At 43.3% G+C, this 21,063-nt stretch overlaps 1 protein-coding gene across 1 annotated transcript in view; it reads left to right on the top strand.

The window, feature by feature from the left end:
* Positions 1–21,063, top strand: part of TMEM117 (transmembrane protein 117) — a 399,054-nt gene that overhangs the window by 12,468 nt on the left and 365,523 nt on the right. Inside the window, exon 2 of the mRNA XM_077472802.1 lies at positions 11,051–11,346. Coding sequence (XP_077328928.1) covers positions 11,051–11,346 — 296 coding nt within the window. The remainder of the gene's footprint in view (positions 1–11,050; positions 11,347–21,063) is intronic.

Below are 21,063 nucleotides of genomic sequence, written 5' to 3' on the forward strand. Positions count from 1 at the left end.
ATATTTCTGTCACTTTGCTCTCTTCTCCTATTAGCATGCTCCTTGTACTGCAAAAAAACATATTGGCTCCTTGTGCGGCTTCTCTCTCAGCCTCTCTGATATACAGGGACTTAAAGAGGATGATAGTAAGTCAGGCATTTGCACTAATCACTTTTAAAAGAAGCTTTATGAATATTAGATTACCATTTGTGTCTTTTATAGTTACCGGGAGTTAAGCTTTACCCATTACCTGCACTATCTGAGCCTAAAAAGGAAAACATTTTAGCCCGAGGTAAACTTTACTTTGTGCATTCTTTAATGCTAAAAATACATTTACCAATAAAATTTGTATTCGGAAGGATAAGGCTACATTCACAAGGACATGGAATGCAAAGGGCATCCAACTCTCCTGTTTTAGCTTGTGCTCAAGATGTCCTGCTGTTTGTTCCCAGAGGGAGCCATTCAAGTGAATGCCTAGCGAAGCTCGAATGCTGTTTGCCATGTTTATATCAGTACAATGTAGTGTCAGACATACGCAGACTGGGTTATCTTGGTACACCCAGTACGAGTATCTTCCTGGCATTTTGGGGCTAGCACTGAAAATGCCTGACAAAGGCCCCCCTCTACTATTCAGTGTGCTTAACATCCTATATACACCTAAGGTGTAACCACTGGGCCCCTTACAGATTGGGGTGAAATAAGCTCCATGGAGAGCACAATAACTTAATTTCTTAGTACATGAAAATTCATTGATGGTCTCAGACTGCATTGTATAGATCTAAGACCCCAGAGTATCACTGGTGTCAGGAAAATGTCATTGGCCTCAGATATCAGAAAATGGAAAATTAACTATTGTGATATTCACACGTCTTAAAACAAAAATCTATTCAGTCTTGTGTAGCTCCTTACAAAGACTGCAGCAGGAGTACTCTAGTGTGCTTGGTACTGTTCAGCAAAGAATTGTAATGACTGATCTAACATGGATTTGAAACCTGACATCCAACGCTTGCTTCCATCTTCTAATCCTATCCTGTAGATTAGGACTTTTGCAAATTAAGACTTTACAAAAACCTTGCCAAACAGGTTCGAGAGTGTGCAGCTCAGAATCAGGGACGTGCGGTGAGGTCAGTGGCTGGTGAGGCACTGACTAGTATCGGAGCCAGACACACGGGTAACATATGCCGCAAACATTAGAGCGAGAGCAAGAGTTCTAGCATTAGACCTCCTCTGTAACTCTAAACATGTAACCTGTAAAAAAAATGTAAAGCATCGCCTATGGAGATTTTTAAGTACTGAAGTTTGGTGCCATTCCACAAGTGTGTGCAATTGTAAAGTGTGACATGTTGGGTATCTATTTACTTGGTGTAACATCATCATTCATAGTATAAAAAACAAATCGGGCTAACTTTAGTTTTTTTTTTTGTTTTTTTTTTTAATATACATGAAACAGTTTTCTTCCCAAAAAAACAAACAAAACATGTTTGAAAAATGTCTGCGCAAATACCATGTAACATAAAAAGTTGCAGCGGCCACCATTTTATTCTCTAGGGTGTCTTCTATATAAATAAAAAAATAAGAATAAAATAATATATATTATAATATTTGGGGGTTTTGAGTAATTTTCTAGCAAAAAGAAATTAAAATTTTTACATATAGGAGAGAAGTGTCAGAATTGGCCTGGGTGCCAAGTGATTAATTACTATAAGTAATATACAGATATTTATTATATATTTGTTTTTAAGGCAATTTTGCTATATTTTCAAAAACTGTACTCAAGCAGGTGGCTTAAAGGACACATTACTGAGTTATAACTTCAAACCAGTATCTCCACAGTAAATAGATAAGTAAATGAATTATTAGGTTATAATATCGAGCATAATATATGATTTAGCTTGATTAAAACAGTACCTTTTCAGCAGGCAGCAGATTCTCATTCTGTCTCTTAATTGTGTGAGAAAGATATGGGATTATGGGTAAATATTATACCCATAAACCCATGCTTTTTCCTTCTAGTTAAGAGGGCTGGGCTGGAAGGGAGCACGTGTCTTTTAGACACATGCCCCTTCTATGACACTGCAGTGAGAGGACAGCCTCCACTGCAGCATTTTGTTTGGACAGCTTGGTCCATTGGTGCAAGGCTCCAAGCTGTCCACTAACCACTTCCGGACTGCCGCACGCAGATATACGCCCTTACTTTTTGAAAAGGAATATCGTTGTTATGGCAGCAGCTAGCTGCCATAACCACGGTATCCTCTTTCGGCCGGTGGTCCGCTTTCCGATAAGCGTGGTCTCTGCGGCAGATTTGCGCAAGATCACTTATCGGTGGTGGGAGAGAGCCCCCCCCTCCTGCCGCGCTCCGAGGCCCTCCGTCGATTATCGGAGCTGTCGGGAGCGGTAGAGGCAATCAGATCTTCACCCTTGCTGGGCATGGAGACGAGTGAGGGGAAGATGGCTCTCCATAACATTGCAGGGCAGAAGCGATGTCAAAATGTCACTTCCGCCCATAGCTCCTAAAGGGACATTTTTTTTTCGCGGGCAGAAGCGAACGCATACGTGAGTAGCACCCACATATAAAAACGGTGTTCAAATCACACATGTGAGGTTTTGCTGCAATCGGTAGCGCGAGAGCAATAATTCTTCTTCCCTAGACATCATCTGTAACTTAAAACATGCAACCTGTAGCAACCTGTAGAATTTTTTAAACTTCGCCAATGGAGATTTTTAAGGGTAAAGTTTGTCGCCATTCCACGATTTTGAGGCGTGACATGTTTGGTATCAATTTACTCAGCGTAACATTGTCTTTCACAATATAAATAAAATTGGGCTAACTTTACTGTTATCTTATTTTTTTATTCAAAATGTGTTTTTTTTTCAAAAAAAATTCACTTGTAAGACCGCTGCAGAAGTATTGCAACGACTGCAATTTTATTCTCTAGGGTGTTAGAAAAAAAAATGTATAATGTTAGGGAGTTCTAAGTAATTTTCTAGCAAAACTTGTAAACACATCTCAAAAAGAGGCTCGGTCCTTAAGTGGTTAAGCTTAGTACTTCATTTCAATTATTTTTATTAAATTATTATATACATAAAAACTTTCCATTCATTTCAAAACCATATAAATCTATATAAGCATATAAGAAAACATTCATGATAAACAATACATAAAACACAATCAACACAAACATGGATCTATTTCATAATATACTCCAACATGTTAAAGATATTACACTGGCCCCTGCCGTCTAGCCCCCTATGCTTGTGAACAGTGCCCTAGTCCCCTTCTTATAACATTAAATTCTCTTGGTGCCATTCCTTTTTATATAAAAAAGCGTGGCATATCCAATCCCTTTTTATTGATTTATGAGGAGGAAAAGTTCTCAACTTTTTACCCCCTATTGGAAATTTCTCGTTTAAAGTGCCTATTTCCGTGAGAAGAGGAATGGAAAAAAACAAAACTTTGATTACCCTCACCCATTGCCTATAATGTTTAATTCTCTCGGTGACTTCCTTTTTAATGAATAAACAGTGAATTTCCCAAACCCTCTTTACTAATTTATAAAGAGGAGAAATTATCAATTTTTACTTCCATCGAAAATTCCTCCAATAAAGTGTACCAAAAAATAAAAAATAAAAATGTAAAAAAAGGGGGGCGGGTGGACACAGGCGGGGAACGGCGGAGCATCTAATTACTTCCCATATAGTTCTCATAAACCTGGGTTTGTCTAAATTCCAACCAACTCTTCCAAGTGCTAACAAATTTTATTTCTGCGTTATTTTGCATATGTATTACTACTTCCATTAACCTAATTTTGTCTACCTTCCTAAACCAATCCTTTATCATTGGGATTATACTTGACTTCCATTGTTTCAGAATTAATGCCTTTGCTGCATTCAGCAGAAATGGAATAATTGCTGCTCTGTATTTCTTCCTTGGCATCCACGTTACATGAAACAGGCATTGCCAAGGATCAAGTCCAATTTCATTCTCACTGATCTTCTTTATCCAATCAAGTACTTCCCTCCAATAAGGTTGGATCAGGGGACACTGCCACCATATATGTGCATATGTTCCAATCTCCCCACATTCCCTCCAACATAGAGGTGACTGCTTTTATACAATTTTATTGGGAAGTAATACCACTTAATTAATAATTTATAATTTCCTTCATCCTTGTGTCCATTGAAGACGAGTGAACAAATTCAAAAACGTAACTTCTCATTGTTTCAGACGATAACTGGTTCAATTCCAGTTTCTACCTCTCCGAGGGACCCAGAGATTCCACATCTGGGAGCATCATCAACATCCTATATACATTGGAAATCCCGTGTCTATTTATTCCCCTTTGATCGACTAATCTTTCCCATAAATTTAGCTTGCTAACTGAGTGGAGGGATTTCGGGAGAGATTCTACAAAATGTTGAAGTTGTCTGTATCTCCATGTATATCTTGATGTTACCCCATGTTTTCCATGCAATTCCGATTCCGAGTGAGCAAAGGACATTTCCCTTCAGGATGTCTTTTAACCTCAGATGATCCAAGGAGATCCATTTTAAATACAATTTATTATCCTTGAAAAATAAATTAAGCTTTGGCGCTAAAACCTAAATGGTGTACTAAAAATGCTAATATTCTGCAAATTACATAAAATGAAGCCCAATGTGGGAATTTCACCAATACACTGTATATGTGATATTAAAAATATATGTGAATGGGAATGTGTATCCGTTATCTTACATAACAACTATGCACAAGTGTGGTAAAAAATAATAATAACTATGCACAAGTGTGGTAAATAATATGATGAAAAATACAACTAATCTATCACAACTAAAAATGTAAGTGCTTTGGTAAAAAGTGCTTTTGCTCACATAAATGAGCCAATACTTATACTCTAAAAAGTGATAATCAAAAAGGCATTGTGAAACTACCAAGTGAAAACATCAAAAAGATCATATAATGTCCAATCCAAAATATATTATAATGTCCAACTGAAAATATTTATTCAAAGTCGCATCATCTAGTTGCTGAAAAAACGCATAAGACTTTTATCAGATAGGAAGGTGAAGCAAGGTGACTGGTGAAAACAAGGGTTAAATTCCTCTCCGGTGCGCCACTCTGTGTTAGAGAAGAAATGTATATATGCGCTCACCAGACATTAAACCCCCAATGGGTTAGCCAAGCAGTCACAGTATGAGCCACTGTGCAGCTCTCTCAAGGCTCTGCCACCGCTGTGCTGTGGGGATATTTTACACTCTTCCTTCCGTGAATGGTCCGTTTAGCGTTTGTACATGAAGGGAAACAGAAGTACAGCCATGGTGCAATATTGTTGTGTAAACGTACAATGTTTATTAAAATCAGTTTTACTCACAAATTCCAAAAAAGATAGATCGCTGTGAAATATGTTCCGCCGGCGTTACTGCTTGAATAGCAGTGTAAGGTGCACGTTCTAGGCCACGCCCAGCGGCGTGGCCTAGAACGTGCACCTTACACTGCTATTCAAGCAGTAACGCCGGCGGAACATATTTCACAGCGATCTATCTTTTTTGGAATTTGTGAGTAAAACTGATTTTAATAAACATTGTACGTTTACACAACAATATTGCACCATGGCTGTACTTCTGTTTCCCTTCATGTACAAACGCTAAACGGACCATTCACGGAAGGAAGAGTGTAAAATATCCCCACAGCACAGCGGTGGCAGAGCCTTGAGAGAGCTGCACAGTGGCTCATACTGTGACTGCTTGGCTAACCCATTGGGGGTTTAATGTCTGGTGAGCGCATATATACATTTCTTCTCTAACACAGAGTGGCGCACCGGAGAGGAATTTAACCCTTGTTTTCACCAGTCACCTTGCTTCACCTTCCTATCTGATAAAAGTCTTATGCGTTTTTTCAGCAACTAGATGATGCGACTTTGAATAAATATTTTCAGTTGGACATTATAATATATTTTGGATTGGACATTATATGATCTTTTTGATGTTTTCACTTGGTAGTTTCACAATGCCTTTTTGATTATCACTTTTTAGAGTATAAGTATTGGCTCATTTATGTGAGCAAAAGCACTTTTTACCAAAGCACTTACATTTTTAGTTGTGATAGATTAGTTGTATTTTTCATCATATTATTTACCACACTTGTGCATAGTTATTATTATTTTTTACCACACTTGTGCATAGTTGTTATGTAAGATAACGGATACACATTCCCATTCACATATATTTTTAATATCACATATACAGTGTATTGGTGAAATTCCCACATTGGGCTTCATTTTATGTAATTTGCAGAATATTAGCATTTTTAGTACACCATTTAGGTTTTAGCGCCAAAGCTTAATTTATTTTTCAGATTTCTAATCTATTCCCATCTTGAGGGATAGGTTTCAAGCACAGGCAGCTTTAACCCTTCACAGTTCACTTTATTGTAGTCATTTTAACATTTAAACTTATTTAAACTTGTCTAGCAAACAGGTAAATTTGTCCATAGCGCAATCTTATCTTTTCTTTTTGCTAATTTATTATCCTTACCTGGAGGGAAATAGTTATCGGTCAATGACATCAAGGGGCTATTATATTGCCAAGAGGTATCGTTGAAAAGCTTATCCCATACTCTGTGTTTCCATTGTTAATTGGAGACATTTCTCTAGAGAAACCTCTATATTGCCTTGGAATCCAAATCTGGCTCAAAGCTGATTTAAGCCCCGTACACATGATCAGAAAATCGTACGGAAAATACCGCTTTTGAAGCGATCGTATGATAATTGGATCGTTGGTACAGAGCTTTCGAGAGCAGATCAAGACAGTTCAGCTGATATTATTCTATCGGACATGCACAAAATATTTTTTTCGTACGATGCCAGATCGTACGCTTTTCGTTTAATCAGTACAGCTATCGTTTGAAAATGCAATACAAATGCATTACAACACATGACATCACTTCCGAATTTTTTTTCTGTTGTATGGGAATTTTTGTGACTTTAGTAAACTCAGATTCGATCTGAGATTGGCATGCAATAAAAAACGGACGATCATTCATCCTATAATCTCATTGTGTGTATGGGGCAAAAAAAAAAAGTACACTTGTAAGACCGCTGCGCAAATACGGTGTAACCAAGTATTGCAACGACCGTCCATTTTATTCTCTAGGGTGTTAGAAAAAAAATGTATAATGTATGGGGGTTCTAAGTAATTTTCTAGCAAAAAAAACTGTTTTTAACTTGTAAACAACACATCTCAAAAAGAGGCTCAGTCCTTAAGTGGTTAAGTACTTCGGACAAGAAGTAAGAGGCATTGTGAGCTCATCCTCTCAGTCTGCTGCAAACAGAGTATGCCAGCTTGTATTTAAACTGGCTGCTCTGTATGTATCTTCTGACAGGCTGTGCAAGAGGTCTCATATCTCTGGAACTATAGGTGGCAGGAGCCCCAAATTTCGACTGGTTGTGGGGTAGGACTTCAGCTACCTACCCCCAAATTCTCTCTGTGACCCCAGGTTGCCAAGCTACAACCCTCGAAGCTCGATTGTATGTTTTCTTTTTATGTTCATGGCAGGTGAGGTTCTGCCTCACCTGCCTCCCCTGACTGCTCATCCCTGCTCAGAATATACATGTTCATCTAGATTGATGCAACTTCCTGAGGAATTTGCATAGTTATTACCAAACTTTTTCTTGTAGTGAGAAGTCAAACAGTCAGCTTCTATTTAATGTTATTACTACTAATAAATGTAACAGCTTTCTGCCCATGGTTTCTGATTATTATGGAGTCTGTGGCCACTGGCATCCTAACAACTAGTTACAGTGCCTTGCGAAAGTATTCGGCCCCCTTGAACTTTTCAACCTTTTGCCACATTTCAGGCTTCAAACATAAAGATATAAAATTTTTATTTTTTGTGAAGAATCACCAACAAGTGGGACACAATTGTGAAGTGGAACAAAATCTATTGGATTTTTGAAACTTTTTTAACTAATAAAAAAATGAAAAGTGGGGTGTGCAAAATTATTCGGCCCCCTTGCGTTAATACTTTGTAGAGCCACCTTTTGCTGCGATTACAGCTGCAAGTCGCTTGGGGTATGTCTCTATCAGTTTTTCACATCGAGAGACTGAAATTCTTGCCCATTCTTCCTTGCAAAACAGCTCATACTCAGTGAGGATGGATGGAGAGCGTTTGTGAACAGCAGTTTTCAGCTCTTTCCACAGATTCTCGATTGGATTCAGGTCTGGACTTTGACTTGGCCATTCTAACACCTGGATACGTTTATTTGTGAACCATTCCTTTGTAGATTTTGCTGTATGTTTGGGATTATTGTCTTGTTGGAAGATAAATCTCTGTCCCAGTTTCAGGTCTTTTGCAGACTCCAACAGGTTTTCATCCAGAATGGTCTTGTATTTGGCTGCATCCATCTTCCCCTCAATTTTAACCATCTTCCCTGTCCTTGCTGAAGAAAAGCAGGCCCAAACCATGATGCCACCACCATGTTTGACAGTGGGGATGGTGTGTTGAGGGTGATGAGCTGTGTTGCTTTTACACCAAACATATCGTTTTGCATTGTGGGCAAAAAGTTCGATTTTGATTTCATCTGGCCAGAGCACCTTTTTCCACATGTTTGGTGTGTCTCCCAGGTGGCTTGTGGCAAACTTTAGACAAGACTTTTTATGGATATCTTTGAGAAATGGCTTTCTTCTTGCCACTCTTCCATAAAGGCCAGATTTGTGCAGTGTACGACTGATTGTTGTCCTATGGACAGACTCTCCCACCTCAGCTGTAGTTCTCTGCAGTTCATCCAGAGTGATCATGGGCCTCTTGGCTGCATCTCTGATCAGTCTTCTCCTTGTCTGAGCTGAAAGTTTAGAGGGACCACCAGGTCTTGGTGGATTTGCAGTGGTCTGATACTCCTTCCATTTCAAAATGATCGCTTGCACAGTGCTCCTTGGGATGTTTAAAGCTTGGGAAATCTTTTTGTATCCAAATCCGGCTTTAAACTTCTCCACAACAGTATTACGGATCTGCCTGGTGTGTTCCTTGGTCTTCATGATGCTCTCTGCGCTTTCAACAGAACCCTGAGACTATCACAGAACAGGTGCATTTATACAGAGACTTGATTACACACAGGTGGATTCTATTTATCACCATCAGTCATTTAGGACAACATTGGATCATTCAGAGATCCTTGCTGAACTTCTGGAGTGAGTTTTCTGCACTGAAAGTAAAGGGGCCGAATAATTTTGCACGCACAACTCTTTTCAGTTTTTTATTTGCTAAAAAAGTTTAAATTATCCAATAGATTTCGTTCTACTTCACAATTGTGTCCCACTTGTTGGTGATTCTTCACAAAAAATAAAAATTTTATATCTTTATGTTTGAAGCCTGAAATGTGGCAAAAGGTTGAAAAGTTCAAGGGGGCCGAATATTTTTGCAAGGCACTGTACATATCCTCGCCTGACCCAATCAGTTGCGAACCGTGGAGAGACAAAATAAAGAAAATAGCATGGGGTTCCTCTAAAGGGTCTGGTTTGGAATTTTAAATGGGAACCCCGTGCCCCTCTCCCTTACAGATTCCTACCAGGCCACATGCCTTAAACATTGGGAAGGTACCTTTCCAGAGGGAACCCCCTGGCAAAAAACCCTGTCTCCATGTTAATTAGAAGGGCTTCTCCCCCACAACCCGGGCTTGGTGGTTGTGGGGTTCTGTTGGCGGGGGCTTATTGGAATCTGAAAACCCCCTTTAAAAATAAGGGGGACCCCAAATACTGATCTCCCCACGGGAATTAATAAAGGGTGCATACCACCCCTACTTATTCACATAATAAGGTGTAAAATAGAGACATATTTTTTGACAAGCTCTTTAAAAAAAAAAGAGAAAAAGAAAATGTCCCTTGAGGTAACTCCATTGTCTATCACGTCATCTAGGGATGCAGAGCTATGTCAACCACAATAAATGACATCTGCCAGCATGTTGAAAGAAAAACAAAAAACATGCCAACTAGTTCTGCTCCTGATGGCTGCTCATTGTGAATGACAGCTTCTGGTCCCTGCTGTGGAATATGAACAAAGGGTATCAAACATGGACATGACCATTAATGGTGAGCAGTTGTGGGGAACAAAGCCTTTTCCTCATCAACATGATGTGGCCTGGTATGGCTGGGGGGGGGGAAATTACATTTGCCCCCTTTCCACCTTTTCAGGCCTGCCAAGCTACCTGCTCACAGATTAGGGTCTGGTATAAATGCTCAAGGTACATGTTTTTTTTTCGTGTGTGTTTGTTTGTGTTTAAATAGGGTTCTCCTTTACATTTCATACCAGACCTAGAGGGAAGGAAATATTGGAGGAGAACCCCAGGCTTTTTTTTTTTTTTTTTTTTTGAGTATTGAGTGATCAAGGATAAGCGACTGGTATGTATTTGCTGCTTCACAGGCAGGTTCACGGCATCATTCAGACATGTTATTTAAAGGAATTTTGTGTTTTTAATGTTGCCCTTTTTACGCAATTTTAAAATCAATGCTTCTCACCAAACCAAATATTTCAAATTTTTTGGGGCTTTGGTAAATATTCTCCAGGACAGTGCCAGGGTTGTGCCCAAACCTCATGCCATTTGTTTGACAATCCCTTGCCTATTATCTTGGGAAAATTGCAATTTACTGTTTATAACATTTGGCTCCCATTGACTTCATTGGGGTTCAGATTCGGCACCCAAACTTTTGTTAAGTTTGTGATCTTACCCCAGGAATTCGACTCAAGCAGATGGCAGCACAGAAAATTTGGTACTTTGCTCTGAGTGCATCGTCTTCCATGTGTGTGTATATAATCATGGTATTTTTAGAAAAGGCTTGTCTTCTTTAATAAATATATTAACAAGGTTCATGATCACATTAAATTTGGGAACAGCTAATTCCTTCCCCGAAGAGATTATAGCCTATTTTTGGTACCTCCAGTGAAGAAAGACAAAATAAGTAATCTGTGTCACTGCTTTTAAAACAGGAGAAATACTGTATAGTTCAGAATAATTTTCATTGTGTGCGTGTGCTTCTCTAATTGAAATTAATGCATACTGAAGAAATTACTTTCCTCTTTTATTAGGCTGTTACAGAAGATCACAAGGATGGGTAGAAATTTCCGTTACTACTTCCAGCATCCATGGTCACGCATAGTAATCGCTTATCTGGTGACATTTTTCAATTTCTTAATATTTGCTGAGGATCCAGTGTCTCACAGCCAGACAGAAGCCAACGTCATTGTTGTAGGGAACTGCTTCTCATTTATAATGACCAAATATCCGGGAGGAGCTTGGAACTTTTTAAAAGTCCTTCTTTGGCTTATTGCTATCATCGTTGGCCTTGTGGCAGGGAAGTTCCTATTTCACCAACGTTTATTTGGTAAGTGGTGTGTGCGTATGTAATATATATATGTGTGTGTTACTATAATATTGCTTATTTATTAATGGGATATTTTAAGCATTCTTGCAGTTGATTATTTTAATAAATGATAGGCAACAAAATGTTGACTAGATTGTAGGTGTGGTGAACTCAAAGACCCATAGTAAGTTTTTACACAGTTCTGCTTTTACCCTACCAATTTAAAAATACAGGTTTAAAATATACGTTGTACATTCAAAGACAGATAAAAAGGTTCCAGGTATTGTACTGTGTACCACGGCTCCATGCTGAACTCCAGACAGATATGAAAAAACATGTATTACTGAAAATACAGTTACAGTACATATTTGTTAAAATGTATGGGTGACCCACCACTTGACCAAGTGATGTTGTTGTTGCAGTGGAGTAATGCAGTTTGCAAACTTTGCATTTCGATGCATTCCTGAAGTTTGGGCAGAGGGTTTTTAATCTTACTGGAGAAGTCCAGCCTAAGCTCATTTGGCTGGGCTTCTCCTAAGGGTCACAGGAGTGCAATTCGTTTTGCACTCCTGTGACCCGTTTTCAGCAGAGAGCGGTCTGAAATCCGCTCTCCGCTGACGTCACCAAGATCAGTCCAGGCAGCTCGTCATCCCGACTTGGCAAGCCGCTGAGACGGCCCTCCACAGCTCAGTGCTCCAATGAGCAACACGCAGCAACTCTCTGCTCGGGGAGGTGAGAGAACCAATCCATGGGCAATGTTCAGTTGCTCGGTTCTCAGTGAAGAGGCGGCGGGTGACAGATGCAGCATACACCTAGGTAAGTATAATGAGCAAATAAAACAAAACAAAAAAAACATACTTCTCTTTTAATGCATTCTATTAATTTAAGAAAAAAAGACTCCCGCTGCTATCAATCAAATCATGTAGGGAGAGAGCTGGAGATGGGGTCAAGCTGAGCTGTGTGTGCCTATGCATGCACACAGCCTGCCTCAGGCGTGAGCCCACACATGTTCCACTGTAGAAAAAAGGAACACCTCAACAGAGGAGTTGCCATCTTAAACCAAAACCAGTGGCCAACTTATGCATCAAAAGATGCATTTACAAGAATCTTGTAACTTAAAAAAAGTGTAAATTACAACCTTACACAGCCGCCTGCAAAACCTTGCGGCCAAAGCAAGCATCCGAAGATGTGCTTACGTCAACTTTGTAGAATTTACTGAAAGTGTGAACGGATGACCAAGTCGCTGCCTTACATACTTGGGAGACAGACGCTTGATGTCGGAAAGCCCTGGAGGTTCCAATTGCCCTGGCGCAATGAGCCGTGACAGGAAAAGGGGGTACCCGCCCTTTAAGGCATAAGCCTGAACCACTGATCCACCGAGAAATGGTGGACGACGAGACCGCCAAACCTTTTTTCGGACCAGCCACGAGACAAACAGAGTCTGAATTCCGTAAGGGAGCCGTAGCAGACAGGTACACCTGCAGAGCCTGGACCACGTCCAGGGAATGCAAGGCACCCTCTTTCAGGTGTGTCGGCTTAGGACATAAGGATGGTAACACGATATCCTCATTTAGATGGAATGCTGAAACCACCTTTGGAAGGAAAGAGGGCTGCGGACGTAGCACCGCCTTATCCTTGTGGATGACCAGGTAGGGAGACTTGCATGACAAGGCCGCCAACTCAGAAACCCTCATGGCAGATGTAATAGCCACTAGAAAGACCTACTTTCTGAGAAAGAGAGTTAACAAGGGAATCTCCCTAATGTTTTCAAATGGCGATTTCTGAAGCGCCGAGAGCACCAGATTCAGATCCCACTAAGGTAGCAGTGGTCAAACCAGAGGGGCTATGTGTCAAACCCCTTGCACAATAGTAGTCACCAATGAGTGAGTCACCAAGGGACATTGGAAAAACACAGCCGATATCTGTCCCTTGATTGTGCTTAAGGCAAGTTTCTGATCCACTCCTCGCTGCAAAAACAGCAGGATCCTGGAAACTGAGTATGTGCGAGGATGCCACCCCATCTCCTCACCCATGGAGATGTAAGCCTTCCACATATGATGGTAAATCTTTCGAGAAGATGACTTCTGTGCCCTCAGCATAGTAGAAATTACAGAGTCCGACAGATTTCGGTCCCTTGGTACCTGGTTTTCAACAGCCATGTCGTTAAAATCAGCGACGGTAAAGTAAGGTTGTTGGGGAAGGCGTGATCGTGCAGCAGGAATTGCACGACAGCTGTGCACATTCACGGCGCATCGGCGCTCTTGCATGCACGTGCGTGTGCCTTTGCGCGCGCATCTGCCTCTGTGCGCACATGTGTGCCTGTCACGAATGTTGGCGCCAAAGGGACTATTTAAAGTGAATACACCACGCTTCTGTGTGTCCTGAAACCTGTTACCCGTGCTGACCTCTGATCCTTGACCTGGCTTACTCTTACTAACCCTGTCTGCTTGATACCCCGACTCCGGCTTGTTGGACTTCTCTTCTGTCTCCTGCTCTGCCTGATCCACCAGAACGTTACCGACCCAGCCTGTCTGACTCTGCATCTACTCCACCAGCCTGCTGTGACTCTGCTCTGCGAATCGCATCTGTTCCTGTTCCATCTGCGATCCAGTCTGCCACAATTCTAGGTCTACTGGTCTGCCTGCTGCACCTCCAGCCATGAGCATCCAGCCATACCGATACTGGACTGATCCTAGGCATTCCTACGTCACTGTGCTTCTGTGGCTGCTGTTCCAAGCTCAGGAGCTCACAAGCCGGTGCGGCAAGAGAGGCTGTCCTCTACACGTCAGGCCTAGCGATCCAGGTACGTGACAAGGATGAAATATCGGACCTTGCGATAGGTCTTATCGCATCGGCAGCTGTCAAGGAACATCCACCACCAGTCGTACTAGGTCGGCGTACCAAAGACATCAAGGCCAATCTGGGGCAATCAGAATCACCAGAATCCCCTCGGCCTCCACTCAGCAGACGTGGTAGAAGTTTAAGTGGGGGGAAGGCATAAATCAGCCGATAATGCCCCCATGGAGCCACCAACATGTCTGACGCGTCCGCCCAGGGGTCTCTTGTCCTGGAAACAAACCTCTATACCTTCTGATTGAACCTAGAGGCCAAAAGGTCCACATCTGGTGTGCCCCACCTTAGGCAAAGGAGCCGGAATACATCCGGATGCAACGACCATTCCCCTGGGTCCAGCATCTGACGACTTATGTAGTCTGTCTGCCAGTCTTCTACGCGCCCGGAATGTATATGGCCGACAGGGCCAGCACGTGCCGCTCTGCCACTGGAGGATGTGAGCGACCTCCCATGCTGCGGCCAAGCTCCTCGTTCCTCCTTGATGGTTGACATGTGCCACTGCCGTGACGATGTCCGACTGGATACTGACAGGACACCCCTGTAGCTCCTGGACCATGTGGAGAGGCACCGTCTGATCATCCGAAGCTCGAACACATTGATCGGCAGTTCAGATTCTTCCCACGACCAGAGACCCTGGGCTGACTGTACGCCCAAAACTCTCCCCCAACTGGTCAGGCTGGCGTTGTGATCACCGTCCAATGGAGAGGAAGGAACAATCTCCCGGACCGAAGGGCCGGAGACCTCAGTCACCAGAGAAGGAAATCCCTGACTAACTGGCTCACCCGAATTTGACAATCCAGGTATAATGGAGATTTGTTCTATTTTGCAAAATCTCCTTCTACAAGACTCGAGTGTGAAATTGAGCGTACAGTACCGTCTCGAAAGTGGCTACCATGAGGCCCAGAACTCGCATGCAGAAGCGCAGCGACGACCACCTGCGGTTCACCAACAACCTCACTGCAGCTTGAAGAGTCTGCAGCTTCTCTGAAGGGAGAAAAACTATGAGGAGTCCAACAGTAAGCCCAGGTACTCCAGGCATTGAGTCGGCACTAACACCGACTTCTTTAGGTTCAGCACCCAACCAAACTCCCGGAGAGTCTGCATGGTGATCGCTACATCCTCCCTTAATTCTGAGGCGGAAACTGCTCTCAGAAGGAGGTCATCTAGGTAACCCATCATTGCGATCCCACGTTGCCTTAACAGTGCCATAATTGGAGCTAAGACTTTGGTAAAGACTCGGGGTGCTGACACCAGGCCAAAAAGGAGAGCCACAAACTGGTAGTGCTCTTCCCCGACTGCAAATTGCAGAAACCTCTGATGCCTAAGGCATATGGGTACATGTAAGTACGTGTCCTGGATATCCAGGGACACCAGGAAGTCCCCCTGATGGAGTGCAGCGACCGCGTAGCGAACTGATTCCATCCTGAACCTTTGCACTTTCACAAAGCTGTTGAGGGCCTTCAAGTCCAGGATTGGACATACCCCTTCCTTTTTGGGAACTACAAACAGATTGGAGTAGAATCCCTGAAACCTTTCCAGCGTTGGAACCGGTACTCTCACCCAGCGCGGTAGCAGGTCCTGTACTGCCCCAAACTGGGCTTCCAGATGAGCTGGAAGTAGAGGTAGGTTGGAGGGAAAAAATCTGTTTGGTAGACTAGAAAGAAGCTCTATCTTGTATCCCAATGAAACCAGTTCGCAGACCCATTGGTCGGACAGTAGAGAGGTCCACCGAGCTGCAAACTCCCGAAGGCGACCCCCCCCCCTGAGAGTTGGGTGGGGGCAAACCTTCATGCGGTAACATTTTTGCTCGCAGACTTATTTGGCTTTTGCGAAACCAGGGACGCTTTTGTCCTTCAGCAGGTGCCTTGTCGTACTGGGAATGCTTACCTACCAACCCGGACGGGTGAAAAAGCGTGGCTCCTTACCCTTCATGGACTGTGAGAGCAATGTGCACCTCCCGCCGGTAACATTTTTAATGTCATCCAGCGAAGCTCCAAAAAGCCTCTCATCTTGGAAGGGCAAATCCGCCAGTTATTTTTTTAGATGCCTGGTCCGCAGACCAGCATTTCAGCCAAATCAGGGGCCGTGGCACCATTGCTGATACTGATGCTCTAGAGAGCAGGGGGACCGAATCCAGGGCCGCATCACAGATATACTTAAGGCTATGCCCCAAGGACAGGTTGTAACGCTGACCCCACTACCGTAAACATGGACCGGGCCACTGCCTCGGCCCTCCTGTCAGCAGGGTTCTTGAAGGCAGGAGTCCCTTCTACCGGAATAGTGGTTACTTTATTTAACCTGGATACTAGGGGCTAAATTACAGGAGGAGACGTCCATTTTTTTTTTTCAGGAAGCTCTCCGCAAAGGGGTAACACACCACCATCCTTCTTGGGACTGAAAAGGCACGCTGCGGACTTCCCCATTCCTTGTTATCAAAATAAGCCAAATACGAAAACATCTTAGGCGTGCGGGCTGGTTTGCGGGACCCAAAACGGACCGCTACCTCAGCAGAGGTTCCTGCAGCATCCTGTATCTTCAGGGTATCCTGCACCGGAGTGATTAGTGCTCCTAGTAGCGCAGGAAAAAGCGCTACTAACCCGGACACAGAGTCATTCTCACTGTCCGAACAGTCCTGGTCCGCGTCCTCTGACACGTCAGAACAGGGGCCACCAGTCACCGCAGAACCCGAGTCTGAAACCCTTGCGCCCGCACACCGCTTCCACCCTGCTAACAAAGGTCTCCAGGACTGCCGACAAAGTGTCCATAGGCACCGTATTTTTTGCAGGTGAGCCGGTTGCAATAGCTGGGATGTCTGGGGAAGAAGTGCCAGCTTCTGACGCCATGCTGACTCACACTCACCTGCTACAACTTAGGGACTTGAGGCAGGGTACACAAATCCCACCCTCCTAGCTGCTCACAGACTGAGAGTCCCCTCCGCAGGACTCCCCACCCTGACCGAGTGCTGCGCTGTGGTGCCGCTGACCGCTCTGCCCTGTTTCAGTCACAAAGTGCTCAGAGTGAAAACCATGCTGTTCTGAGGTACATAGACCCAGCACTAGAGGTAAAAACATGCTGAGGCTACAAGCAAATGGCCGCCGGCTGTCCTTAGCACAAAAATCTCCAAGAAAATGGCTGACAGCCCATATACCACATAAGACTAATGGCTGCAGCCTCAGCAAAATGTCCGCTCCCTGCGCGGTGGCCTCTCCTGAGGTAAATTTACTCAGGCACCACATGGCTAAGAAAAAAGGGACAGAAAAGTAAAAATGGACCCTAACAGCCAGCGCAGCCCCCCGCTAAAGCCCGGAGGACCCCCGGCCTAGGTACATACACCGCACCTCATGCCCAGTCACACAGCGGCCCCAGCAGGGGGAGGAGGGAATGAAGGATAGGGAGAGAGGAAAGGGAGAGTGAGAGACCCCCTAGTCGACCTCCCAGAGAATGCTCAGCTGTTCTATCCTGCTGAGGCAGGGAGAGCCGTACTTGCGCTTCCTGTCGGGATTGCTGGACGCATTCCACCACAGACCCATCACCCGAGCAGTACGGGGTGGCTGTTGGCTACAGCACACTGTGACACGGACAGCAGTAGCCCGGTCATGTGTTCCCCAGAGCATATAGCTCCCAGCTGCCCCTGGAGCAGAAGGGGCATGTTGTGGCCTACCCAGCATGTAGCTAGGGTCTGCTCACGCTCAATGGCCAGGCTGGGGAGACTACAAGGGTCTATATTATCCAGCCTGTCACCCAGCCGGGTGTTGATTATATATCACAGGATCAAAAATTGTAGAAAAAAATCCCAGGACCAATGGTCCCCTCGGGGAGCCAGGTCCTTCTCCTACACTAGGCAGAAAAAACTGAGCTGCAGTAAGCAAGGTGAGGGGTTATAGCCAGAGGGACTGCCCCCTGGGCGGTGCTGTGGAGTCTTGCTGTTTTTACATGTGTTCCATGTTCTGCCTAGTCCTCTCCTGAAGGTGGCGTGATAACCCTAAGGTCAAGAATTAAAGGAGCTGTGTCCATCAATGAACGAAAGAGAAATATATATCATGAAAAGTATTGGGATGCCTGCCTTTACACGCACTTTAACTTTAATGGCATCCCAGTCTTAGTCCGTAGGGTTCAATATTGATTTGGCTCACCCTTTCAGCTACAACAGCTACAACTCTTCTGGGAAGGTTGTCCACAAGGTTTAGGAGTGTGTCTATGGGAATGTTTGACCATTTGTGAGGTCAGGCACTGATGTGGAAAAGTCGACCTAATTGATCCCAAAGGTGTTCTATCGGGTTGAGGCGAGGACTCTGTGCCGACCAGTTAAGTTCCTCCATCCCAAACTCACTAATCCATATCGTTATGGACCTTGCTTTGTGCTCTGGTGGGTAGTCATGCTGGTACAGGAAGGGGCTATACCCAAACTGTTTCCACAAAGTTGGGAGCATGAAATTGTCCAAAATGTCTTGGTATGCTGATGCCTTAAGAGTTCTCTTCACTGGCACTAAGGGGCCAAGCCCAACCCCTGAAAAACAACCCCACACCATAATCCTCTCCCACCAAATGATTTGGGTGGGCCAACTTGGTATTGAGCCCCAATGGACTAAGATTAAAAAGGCATTAAAGTTCAGGTGAGTGTAAAGGCAGACGCGTTCTAATACTTTTGTTAGTATAGTGTATATCAGTAAAGTGTTTTTGGATTAAGGCAGAATTGAACCTAAAAAAAATGGGCCCCCAGGAGCTTTTTGCCTAGGATAATAGCTTATTATGGCAGATTTGCTTTGCACGAGATCCCTCCAATGCTGTGCTGTCAGTGCTCACATCAGTTATGAGTGGTGCTTCCATCTTTTTCTTGACATCTTTCTAGGTGCTGACTTTGTTCAACCGCTTCATTGACCTGGCCTGTGTGATGCATGTGTATGTGAGTCACATTGTTTTACCACTGAGGCGTATTGTAAATTTACACTGAGCTGGGCATGTGCAAGAGTTTCAAAAAGACTCTGGCTGCTTGTGGATAACTAGACAAAGGGGGCGAACACAAGACCAGTCACTGCAGAAAGAGTGGCAGTGATTGGTCTTTATTATGAGAAGTTCCTGCACAAAGATAACATTTTTTGTGGAGCCTAACAACAGTGAGATTTAGGCTTCATTCACACTTGTGTGACTTGTCATGCAACTTGGTACAAGTAATTCCCAATGTTTTCCAATGATAACAATTCAATTAATAAGTGACCTAAAGTTGCAGAGACTTCAGTGTAATTCATGCACTATTTTGGTCTGACTTTTATGCAACTTGCATCTGCATGAAAGTCGTACCTGAATGTTATACAATGTTGCACACAACAGTTGTGCAACATTTGTCCATTATCACTTGTCAAAGCCAAAGTCCCACCCAAGTCGCACCCATCCAAAGTTGCACCAAAGATGCACGCCAAAGTCAACGCAATGTTAGAGTGTGAATGGAGCCTACAAGTGTTATTAAACCCAAAACCAAGAATATAACATTGCAGCTAACCATTCATTAGATTTGGTGGCTTCATTTGTTTTCTCTTGTACACTGTTTTCACCTGTGATCTGGCTAGTAACACACCTCCTGAATTAGGGTGCCCCCCCAACTCTGGATGAAGGAGCAAAGGGACACTTTTTGACAGCAGCATTGTCAGTCTTCAAGGAGGGGAATGTTAAATGTACTAGCACGGTGGTCCTCAAATACCCCCAACAGGCCATATTTGAAGGTTTTCCTTTTATCTTGCACAGGTGCTTAAATCGGAGTCAATGGCTTGGTATGTCGGACAACTATTTTATCTAAGAGAAATTCCCAAAACATGGCCTGTTGGGGCTACTTGAGGACAGAGTTGAGAACCACTGTACTAGCAGATTTAGATACACTATACAAATTGAAAGCAAATTCCAGCTCACGTTGTAGTTACAGAAGCAGTGCTAGAACAACTTTTATTTTTCCTTTTGGGATAAAGCTTTGACATGAATAAATAAAAGCTGATCATTTGTAAGCACCTTTGTCTGTGGTAAATGGTTTGTCTCAACACTCAACTGCTACATTTACAGGTGAGCTTGTTCTGTTGAAAAACAGACTTACTGGCCAGGTCACCAGGGGAAAATTAAAAGAAAGAAAGCCTAAAGAAAATTAATGCAGTCACCACAAAATAAATGTTTGCTCAACTCCAGGCACAGTGGTTTGCTCAGTGGGGCTTATACAGACTTATTTTAGTAACCTATTTACTACTGTTTACACAGGAGTTTTTCCAAAATTTTGTATGAATAAAACATTTTAAAATCCCTGGGACTATTCTCCAAAAAAATAAATAAATCCCTGGGACTAAAGTTTGGCTTTAAAAGATTGTAGAGCTGGGGTGGATGATATCACTCATCAGTGTGCAGAGGAGAGAGGTATAAGGGATAGTGTGCAAAGTGCAGGACTTATGCCGCATACGCACGACTGAAGTTTTTCTGTCTGAGTTCCGTCAGAGTTCTGCTGAAACTGTTGTGCGTACACATTATCACACCAAAGTCCGATTGTTAAGAATGCGGTGATGTACAGCACGTACGATGGGACTAGAAAAAGGAAGTTCAATAGCCAATAGCCTCTGTCTTGTACTTGCATCAGAGCATGCGTTGTTTTTGGTCCTTCTGAACAGCATACGGACGAGTGGTTTTCCCCATAGGAATTGGTTCCATCGGAAAAATTTAAAACATGTTCTATTTCTAGGTCCATCAGAATTGTCGTTAAAAAAAAGTCAGATGAGGCATACACATGATCGGCATAAATGTTTCTACTATAGAGTGTGTATAAATAGTAAGAAGGAATAGTGGCAGATGGGAACTAAATACAAATGGACAGGCTTCAAGGAGACAATTAGTGCTGGTGATTTACAAGGTGTAACT

Source organism: Lithobates pipiens, unplaced genomic scaffold (assembly GCF_037356315.1).
Source record: "Lithobates pipiens isolate NorthernLeopardFrog02 unplaced genomic scaffold, aLitPip1_a1.2 Scaffold_8, whole genome shotgun sequence".
In the NCBI taxonomy this organism is placed as follows: domain Eukaryota; kingdom Metazoa; phylum Chordata; class Amphibia; order Anura; family Ranidae; genus Lithobates; species Lithobates pipiens.